The sequence below is a fragment of the Papio anubis genome, chromosome 5 (assembly GCF_008728515.1).
Source record: "Papio anubis isolate 15944 chromosome 5, Panubis1.0, whole genome shotgun sequence".
Lineage (NCBI taxonomy): Eukaryota > Metazoa > Chordata > Mammalia > Primates > Cercopithecidae > Papio > Papio anubis.
In genome coordinates, this window is record NC_044980.1 from 15,284,922 (window position 1) to 15,295,911 (window position 10,990).

General features: G+C 42.6%; 1 protein-coding gene across 1 annotated transcript in view; it reads left to right on the forward strand.

The window, feature by feature from the left end:
• FBXL7 (F-box and leucine rich repeat protein 7) overlaps positions 1–9,442 on the forward strand; it is a 447,231-nt gene extending 437,789 nt beyond the window's left edge. Inside the window, exon 4 of the mRNA XM_003899514.5 lies at positions 6,079–9,442. Within this exon, the coding sequence (XP_003899563.2) occupies positions 6,079–6,815 (737 nt within the window). The 3' untranslated portion in view covers positions 6,816–9,442. The remainder of the gene's footprint in view (positions 1–6,078) is intronic.
• Positions 9,443–10,990: the final 1,548 nt, after the last annotated feature.

Here is a 10,990-nt window from a genome sequence, read left to right on the forward strand (position 1 = left end):
AGCAGCCATATGTTCAGTTAGTCATGAGTAGCCAGTGGCATCAAGAAGCAGGAAACCACGAGGTTTTCTTACATTTTTCCTCCAAGGAATTCTGGAAAGAGAAAATGTTGTGATGTGGTGGAAACAAGTTTCAAAACTTTGTGATTTAGGAAAATTCACAGCTTTTTCTAGATGTATTTCCTCTTCATTTAAAAAAAAAAAAATGACAAAGGACTGGGTTCTTTAACATCTAAGAATTGGAGCATTTTATAAACATTTCATTTTATTTTCTTTTCTTAGATTAGAAAATGATTCATTTTTGGAATCTCTATCTTTGTTAAAGGTGCTTCCCATGCACTCTAAATACAGGCTGCAAGTGATTGTACCCTCTTTTGGAGGGTTCTTTTGAAGTTCAGAAATGCAGAAACCACTTTTGCTATTTGGGATGGAAATTCTTGCATTTCTAGCCTGTGTGATCCTGCCTGGCCCCTTGACTAACCATTATTAAGCCTTGATATCTGTCCTGTATGTTAACCTGCTTACTTTGAAAGTTCAAATATATTTGTGTAGCCTCCCCTGATGTCTCTAAATGACAATAGTGATCTATATACACAGAGATAAAAATGAGGGGAATCTGCAGCTCACCAACTTAAGAACACAGAATCCCACATATGGGAGAAAGTTTCAGATAGATGGTCTTGAAAGACTCAACAGGCCATGAGGATGGATTTGTCATCAGCACCTACTAAGGGTGGCCCTCCTGTTCTGGGGGCATCTGGAAATTGTTATGTTGATGCAGAGGCCAGAGAGCTACCACAGTTGATTTCATTATGCCTGGTTCTCTTTAGTTTTACAGCTGGGCTCTGATAGTGGCCACGTTCTCAGTGGCAGTAAACTTGACTTTGGAAGACTCATCACTGATCTAGAGCTTAATTCTCCCAAAGGAGATGAGACTGCCTATCCCATCCCTAGCATGCAGAAAATGGTCATCTGGGAAGCTATCTTTAAAGTCACTGAAAATGACTACAACTGTATTGTTTTGTCATTATCACATATTACCTTTTATTAATAGTAGCATTAAACATCAATGCACTATATTGATGAATATATTGCAATAACGAGAGGAATTGATAATAAAGAACGTGTTTGTGAAAGCTGTATGAAATCTGGAATTAACTGAAGAAGCCCCATAGGTTTGTTCAACCAATTTTCAAAATATAAAATGTCGTAAGTGTTAAAAATAATATTGCTTCAGAAAGAACCTTTCTAACTGGAGACCTGGCATCATCCTTGTTTCTCCTCCTAATCCTACCCAACCAGTAAAATCCTGTTCGGGTGACTCTATTTCCCCAGTGCCTTGAGTCCATCTCTGTCTGCCTGCCTGGCTGCAGGCTTCCCCAACCATTCCTTCTTATACCCATCTCCATTGCCTCCAGAGGAATTGTTTCAAACTACAAGTCTAACCATTCGCTGTCCTGCATGAAACCTCCAATAATTGCTCCCTATGACCTACAGGAAAAATTCAAGTTCCTCCACAGAGCATGTAACAGCCTTCATAAGATGCTCTTCTTAGGTGCAAATTTCATCTCTTTCCTGCATACACTCAATGATCCCTTCTGTAGAACCATCTTATCTGCATGTCCCCAAACACATCCTGTCTCTACATACAGTGATGTGTGCATGCCTGTCTGGCTTGTGTGCCTCTTCCTCCCCTGCCTACTGCCCCTCCCTTGAGAACTCTCTGAACAGACTTTTCATTGCTTAACCTCCAGTCTGGCATCCCCTGAATGTAGCCTTCCCTGCCTCGCCCCCAGTGAGCTAAGGGTTTTTTTTCTGGGTGTCTGCCTTTTGGGTACAGAAAGCTAGAGCATTGATGGACTTGGCAATTCTCAACTCATGATGAGCTTTGAGCTTTATAAGGGCGGAAATATGTCATATTTCATTTTTGCACTTTTATGACATTGTAATTAAGTGAACAGAGTCGTCTCAAAGTTTTAAATGGTCATTTTGGCCTCTAAAAGGTTTAAAGTTCCCTTTGGTTAATACTGTAATCATGCATTTAGGAAGCTGTAGTGCAACAGTTAAAAATTCCTCATCAGTAAAAATGAGGTGGTTGGGAGGATTAAGTGAGTTAAGACTTGTTAAGTTCTCAAACACATGCTCTGATGAGAACCATGTAGTAGGCACTCAGTAAATCACAGCTGTCATTGTCATTGTTGTATTGTCCTTGTTATTAACGTGCCTGGAAGTCAGTAGTTGTTCTTCATTGATTTAACCATCTTACACCCCAGAAGAGGTAGAGATATCACCCTAATAATGAGAGGAAGTGGTAATAAAGAGCATATTTGTGAAAGCTAAATGAAATCTGGGATTAATTGAAGAAACCGCACAGATTTGTTCAACCTATGTTATCTATTCCCTATTGAATAATTTTTATATACCTTACCCTAGATGTCAAAGCAGGCCCCTGATCTCATCCCAAGAGACGATTCTTGCCTTGGTTTTGATTAAATCCTTTCAGACACCCTAAGTTTCACCTCATGGATACCCTAACCCCCCATGGACTTGCCCCTTGCTTTCTTTTCTCTGGAATTTGTCTATTATATTACTACCTGGACCCCATATCTATTAATGTATATACAAATTGTTTTTCACTCCACATCTATGCATCCAAATTATTTCTCTCTTTCAAGGACCCCTTTGGAAATCATGCTGTGGTGGCTTCTAAGTTTCCAAAGACCCCTGGGTGCCCAGTGTCTGAATGTTCACTTCATTTTCTACTGTATATCTCTTGTGTAATTTATCAACTCTATGATACGTCATAGTCATTTCTTGCCTCCCTTTCTAAATTGAAGTCTTGGAATGAGGAGTCAAGAAACTTATCTGTAGTCTGGTTGTACAAGTCATATAATCTCACTGAGCCTGCGATGCTTCATCTTTAAAAAATGATGTTTATTTTGGATGATTTCTAAGGTTCTCTCCATGTCTATAATGTTTGAATGTGTGAACTAATCATAAATAATACCTGCTGAGCCATGAACCAATTTACTTTCTTTTCAACCCAAACCTAGCAAATCTGTAAGAGTTTGGGCAAAATTTAAAATCTAAAATTATTGATCTAAAATAATACAAGCCTATAAAATAGTCTCTTTACCAAAACTGAACTGAACAAGTATTTCATTAAATTTGGAATTCAGTTTCAAAAGCAAAGTATACATTTTCCTGGACCGAATATATTATCTTCCCTGGAGTGTAGCAGATTTTGCTAATCTTGTTTTTAAAGAAAGGAAACTAGAACCAAAAGTTTAGGAGCGAAGGTTATCATATGATCTTGAAAAACAAAGTGGCTTTACGGGTGTCACAGATGGCCAATCACTACTATAGACAAACAAATTCAGTGCAAGCAGGATTACAGTCAGCCCCAAGAAAGAAACTCCAAACAAAGGGAAATTGCAAAGCTAAAAGGGACCTTTTGCAAAACCACAAAGCCCACTGGAACAGTGTGACCTGCCTCTTACAAGCTGTTTTTCTTCTCCATTTTTGGAGTATGTGCTTCACTCCTTCCTGAAATTCTTTGACTTGGTAGCACGTGGCTTTTGAACCTCATTATTCCCGGGACCTGAGTGCCTAAGAGTTTCCTGGGCAGCCTACCAGGAGGTCGGAGGAAGGTCCTCGTTAGCACTATTATGAGGCTGCTGGGAAGCCTTGGATATTGCGTGAAACAGCCAAGGTGCAGAAGTGTCGGAAATGAGGCACCTAGCTGTAGAACTGCCCAAGAGATTTGAGAAGAGCAGAGAGAAAATGAAAAATATATATACAGCCTCGGTAGTCGAATGAAATACATAAAAATATACATTTATTTATAAAATATTAAGTTGGTACAAAAGTAATCGCAGTTTTTGTCTTTTATTTATTTATTTATTTTGAGATCAAGTCTTGCTCTGTCACCAAGGCTGGAGTGCAGTGGTGCGATCTTGGTTTCTGCAACCTCCGCCTCTCAAGTTCAAGCAATTCTCATGCCTCAGCCTCCTGAGTAGCTGGGATTATAGGCACGCACCACCATGCCCATCTAATTTTTGTGTTTTCAGTAGAGACAGGGTTTTGCCATGTGGCCCAGGCTGGTCTTGAACTCCTGGGATCAAGCAATCCACCCGCCTGGGCCTCCCAGAGTGCTGGGATTACAGGCATTAGCCAACACACCCAGTCGGTTTTTGCCATTTTAATTGCAAAAATCGCAGTTACTTTTACACTAACCTAATATTTATAGACTGTGGCTATCAGTTATATTAATATACTATAAATATACTGTACATGTTTTTATAAAGTAATGTATAGAGAATTTAAATATACCATGAAATGAGTGTTTCATTTATTATATATAAATATATAAATTATAACATATAGTATGTACATATATAACTTATGCACACATATTTTTTAGGAGATTAGAAACGATGTTTAGAGAGGCATCTAAAGATACCTTCCTGAGCATTAATATTGTTCTAACAGGTAAGAAAATGTTTATAAAAGCCCTTTGTGAACTTCGTGTTTCAATACAAATAAGACACATTATCATTAACTATAAAACAGACAACTGTTTTTCAATGTAGGTATACTTCAGCCAAGGTCAAAGTCCTGAAGACACTTAAATGTTGGAAGCTGGATGATCTCATCTGATCCTCTTATGGAAGACTCTTTTCCCTCTATAAGCCACTCATTCATTCAGCAGATACTTAGCACCAGCTATGAACCAGGAATGAAAGAGACAGCAGTGAACAGCCCCAAGTCCCTTTTCTCAAAACTTACATTCCAAAGTGAGAAGACAGCAAATAAATAAGTGAATAAATAAATATATAATGCCACCCAGGGTTAAAGACTCCTGAAAATAAAGGGAAGGGAAGCAGGGGATGCTAGTTTATACAAGCATGGTTGGGGACAAATTTTTCAATACACTGAGATTGGCTCTGAGACCTAGGGAAGTGGGGAGGGCTAAGGGAAGCCATTTCTAGTGTTCAGAGGCTGGAGAGCATTTGCGGTGTCCGGGAAATGGCAAGCAGGCCAGTGAAGCTGGAAGAATGAGGTAAAAGATGCCGTCAGAGAGCCCCGGGATGCAGATCCTTGGGAGCCCTGTTAGACTCTGGATTTTACACTTGGAGTGAACGGGCGCCATCCCGAGGCTTTGCACAGGGGCAAGCTTCGAGTTCCGTTTTCCAAGACGCCTCTGGCAGACAGGGGTGTGGGGAATTGACTGTAGGAGCTAAGGGCAGGGAAGGGAGTCTGGTTCAAGGGCTACAGCAACAATCCAGATAACACAGTTGTTCTTCCTCAGCTAAAGAGGGTTGAATTGACTCGGAAGGTCTGTTCAGTTGACAGAAGGTCACCTTGCTAGACTAATATATTCACTTCCCATAGCGTTTTCAGAGCACATGCATATCTGTTCTCTCGTTGCATCCTCATTATATCTGAAATGTCGGCTCACCACCTATTCATTCCCATTGCATAAAGGACAGTTCTGAGAAGCAGCAACGTTAAGCCTCCTGCCTGAACCAGGTGTGACTCCCAACCCAGTGCTCTTTCTGCTAAACCAAGGTACATGCCCGAGCTTTGTCTTTGATACCTCACTTTGGACCAGGGAGCTTCCAAACCACGGCAGTGCAAGAACTCACTTTTACTGAGCTCCTGGAACTTTCCAGGGCCAAGGCAAGATATTTACACACATCCTCTCATTTCTCCATCCCAGCTGCCTCCCAGGGAATGTGATCCTCCCTATTTTAAGACAAAGGAAATACTCAGAAGGATTGATTTGCTAAATATCAGGCAAGTAGGGACAGACGACAGATCAGGAATTGGAAAATTGGAACCATGATTTTTCTGATCCAATTCCCTTAAGCCCAGATAATAGAAATAATGTAGTTAAATAATCAGATAAATATGGGAAACCCATTCTTGCTTTTCTTCTCTCAGGGACCAAGACAGGAAGGGGTAACGTCAGCCTCGGACCCAGACTTGGGCGAGGGTCAGGAATCCCCCAGGGAATCCCCGGGCGTGGCTCCCCTGCTCGCAGGTTGCTCTGAGCCTGTGTTCTGTCTCTTTGTGCAGGGTGCTCCAAAGTGACCTGCATCAGCTTGACCCGGGAGGCCTCCATTAAACTGTCCCCCTTACATGGCAAACAGATATCCATCCGCTACCTGGACATGACGGACTGCTTCGTGCTGGAGGACGAAGGCCTGCACACCATCGCGGCACACTGCACGCAGCTCACCCACCTCTACCTGCGCCGCTGCGTCCGCCTGACCGACGAGGGACTGCGCTACCTGGTGATCTACTGCGCCTCTATCAAGGAGCTGAGCGTCAGCGACTGCCGCTTCGTCAGTGACTTCGGCCTGCGGGAGATCGCCAAACTGGAGTCCCGCCTGCGGTACCTGAGCATCGCGCACTGCGGCCGGGTCACAGACGTGGGCATCCGCTACGTGGCCAAGTACTGCAGCAAGCTGCGCTACCTCAACGCGAGGGGCTGCGAGGGCATCACGGACCACGGCGTGGAGTACCTCGCCAAGAACTGCACCAAACTCAAGTCCCTGGATATCGGCAAATGCCCTTTGGTATCTGACACGGGCCTGGAGTGCCTGGCCCTGAACTGCTTCAACCTCAAGCGGCTCAGCCTCAAGTCCTGCGAGAGCATCACCGGCCAGGGCTTGCAGATCGTGGCCGCCAACTGCTTTGACCTCCAGACGCTGAATGTCCAGGACTGCGAGGTCTCCGTGGAGGCCCTGCGCTTTGTCAAACGCCACTGCAAGCGCTGTGTCATCGAGCACACCAACCCGGCTTTCTTCTGAAGGGACAGAGTTCATCCGGCGTTGTATTCACACAAACCTGAACAAAGCAAATGTTTTTTAAAAGCAGCTTATGTAAGCACCGACACCGACTCATAACAGCTCTTTCTTCCAGGAAGGTTATTAGGAATCTGGCCTTTATTTTTCCTCATTTCTCATGGGCAACAGAGGCCAAAGAAACGAAGCAAGGCAAACAGCGAACAGGCATTTTGGTCAGGTCATTTGTAGGAAGTTTCTCTTCTCACGAAAGATGTACTTCAGCAGGCTGATCGCAGTTCCTTGAGCAAGGCGCTTACTCTCCGCTGCTCAGGCCCCCGAGGCCGCCTTGTCCCTCACACACAGGCCACACCCCCACAGTTCCACACCCCCGCTCTAAGGCCACACCCTCCCTTCCTAGAGCAGCAGCCAGGACCCATCATCAGAATCACAGTGCTCTCCAGACCTCCTTTCTAAACTGCTTCATTGACCTAAGTCACCCTCTTCAATCCCACAACCATAGGCATTCTGGTCAACTCAATATCATAGCACTTTGCATACGCAAAATACTTTTCAGGTCTTTTTAAAAAATTCATTACAGCAAACAGCTGAGGAAAGACATGCAGTCTTCCCCCAGCTCTGCCAATGACTCTGACTTTGGCCAAAGCAATTCACTGCTCTGGGCTGCAGCTTCCAGCACCGAGTCAGAGGCCACACAGCCCAAAGATTAGCTTCATGTTCATTATAGCATTGAGGGAACAGAGACACCCATACACAGAACCGCCTTGGCATAGAAGCACCTAGGCATCTTCCTCTTCCAGGAGAATTGATTCTGTGGATGGGCGTGATTTCAGGAGATTGTGCAGGGCCAGCATCAGTGCACAAAGGGTCCTGTATGTCCTTTGGCTGCAAATCACCCACTTCCCTGTGTGTTTCAGTGGGAGAATTTCCTCTCCCACCTCTTCACATCCTCTTTTGCCAGGCTGGATGGTGTCGTTTCTGTACACAAATACTTTCTGCATTCCCCCCTCCACAGCATCCTAGCCAGGCACCAGCACGTCTAATCACAGCAAAGCCCAGATCCCCCCTCAGTTGCTTTTACTCAGCGTTTTCAAATAGGAGTAAAGGCCCTCGCAATTTCTAATTAACAAGCAAGGCCCAAGGGAACACATATCTTCAAAAGTTTTTCTAATCCCTCGCCTTGCACACCTGGCATGCTTCAGGCACATCTGTCCTACAGCTGGCAGAGACAGATGCCTCGGTTCTTTGTCATTCAGATTGCATTTGGCCTCTTCTCATCTATTTATTTCTTTATACATCCAGACTTCATCACATGAAGCCTATTGGGGTTAAGTTTGTAAGTGTTTAATTGTGCAACTTGCCACCCTGTGTGCCTCCTCCGTGGCTGTCTGCGTGTTTTCCATCAAAGAATGCAAAGCAGACTTCCAGGTGTTTAAATTCTGTTCACTCAAAAATGCCAGATGAATGGAAGAGGGAACACACTGAGATGACTTAGACTCTGGTCCACCAACCAGACCCTTGGAATGGAATATTAAAATCATTACAAGGTATGAATTTTAAATGGATGAAATTTCAAATTATCTTATTTGGATAGAAGTCTATATTCTAGCCTCGTTTGCCTGAAGTCAGATAGCCAGAAGAAATTTCATTGCTCGTTTTCACGAAATTCACTTGTCTTTTGTTAATTAACACAGGGCCTTTCCCAAATTATTCTCTAGCCAAGCCCCGCCTTCATTACTGTTGAAATCCCTCATTTATTTCCTTCTCAAAGTACCCGTTATCCAAACGCAGAACCTTTGCATCTCCAAGCCAGTTATGCTGAATTTGTCAAACTTAGACACCCTTGACAACTGCACTCCTACTGTAGGCTCCTGTGCGTACTGGCATCTTCTGTGGGGGATGGAGAGGGTAGTGTGATGAGGTGGCATCTGCCCAGGAGGTTTCTTTCATACATCATGGCCTCCCATCCAATTAACATCATCAACTTACATGTGTAATTAAGGCTCTGTGCCATGGGGGAAATGAGTCATTTAGCTAGGCCAGGATCTAGTGACAGCCACAGAGTTTAGAACCATGAAAGAAGTTGAAGGTAGCATTCTTCAGCTCTGTGACTTGTGACCCTATTTGAAGTTTCAGGATTTGGGTGTCACAAAGGATTGTCCCTAATCCTTGGCCCTGGGGTTTTCTGAGTGAGCTAGTTTAATACTCCAAGAATAAGCAGGCAGATCCAGGTAATGAACCCCTGACCACATCGCCTAAACTGTCTTCCAAGCATGAGACAAAGTTGACTGTTCACACTGATTGCCCAACACATACCGTCTTGCCAGTTTCTCCTTTTCTCCCAGTCTCCTCTTCATGCATTCTGTTCTCCCTTGGGGTAGGAATCTATGGTGGAGGTTACTGGGGAAAGAGCTCAGCAGATTTTTAGAGACCAAACCAAAGGCCTCACTGGGAAATTTATCTGTTTTAAAACATTGCTTCCTTCCTGGCTCTGCTAAATTGAATGCTCATTGTTTTTTTGTTTTTTTGTTTTTTTGTTTTTAAATTCTAATGTTCAAATCACTGCGTGCTGTATGAATCTAGAAAGCCTTAAATTACTACCACCAAGAAATAAAGCAATATGTTCTTAATCAGCCTCGGCTTCATTTTTAATAACCTTGCCAGAGGAGAGTGCTGTTTGGTTGGGGGGTACTCAAAAGTATGCAAAAAACTTTCTTTGAAGGACAGAGCAAGCCAGGTCATTGCCACTGTTGCCTGCTTGAAGATACATCGATGGTGTTCTCATCTCCTTTGGACCAATGATTTTGGCTTAAAATTGGCAGGTAAGTGAAAAAATATTACTTTCACAGTATAGTTCGGGTCTTCAGTTCCTTAACCCAAACCCTGTGAGACTCTGTCTCCAACAAATACAAAATTTATCTATGGTGGATTTTGTAATACCTACCTCAGCCACTGGGACATCACCCTTAACCAGTCATATTAATATTTCTTCAGCAATAGATCTGAATAGTCACATGACATGAGATTATTATAGACTATAAATAGCCTTGCATCAATTGAGATCCGGTTTTGTCAGGAAATTCATTTATACCATAAATAACAAAAAAAAACTTCTATTTTGTTCAGAGCTGGGATTTCAGAATTATGAATAGCTAAGGACATGAATAGATTTACCTTGGCACTGGTTACAAACATTGGAGGAAACTTCAAAATTATGCTGACCATTCCTTGTTATAATTTTTTTAAGTGTCTTAGAGTACTATTAGATCGGTGCAAAAGTAATTATTTTTGCCATTACTTTTAACAGCAAAATTGCAATTGCTTTTGCACCATCCTAACAGAACCTGAAAGGAGAAGATGGAAACCTGATCTAAGTCAGTTAGAAAAAGTGAAATGCCAAATCCCTTCTTCCCCACCCAAACCTTTCCACCTGAGAAATCAATATGGCAAAAAGCAAGTACTGATAGATGAATGGAAAACTTCATTCTTAGCAAGTAAAAAGGTGTTAAGAGATACTAATTTTAACTGTATTTGTCTTTGACCTTCTCATCCTGTGTTAGCTGCTTAAACAACTCTCACATAAACCAATAGGACCCTTAAATACCTTGCAACATTAATTTGAGGATGCCCCATGCCATTCTTGTCAAGATCCTGGAATAAGTCTAGAAGTAACTAAAATGCATTCACCCTTGAGGTTCATGACTTCTTAAATTGACATTTGTTCAGACTTCATTAGAAAAAGTTTTCAGGAAGCTTGATATCTAGAGCATACAAAATGAAAAGAAAGGATTGAGTATTTTCAAGGGAAAAGTAATATAATAAAAGTGCTTATTGTATCTAAATTATCAGAAGGAAGTCACCAAAAGTAGTGCATTTGTTCAATAGCTGGCAATCATGATTAGAGAGAAGCTAATTGGAAGAAATGCTGAATAGACAGTGGAACAGGGAGAAAGAATATTGAAAGACTAGGTAAATGTTGCAGTGAGAAGGTTCACGCTGAAAATCTGTAACACAAAATTAGTTTTTCTCTTGCTTTTCTGCTTTTTGGTCTTTACACCAGAAGCCGTCCTTCTGCAGCAGGGAGGGGTGTGGGGGTGGGAGGAGTGCCCGTCATCATTTGTCCACAGTCGATGTCCATGCTATCACCAAGACTTGCCTAAACACAGCTCCGCTTTGCTAAA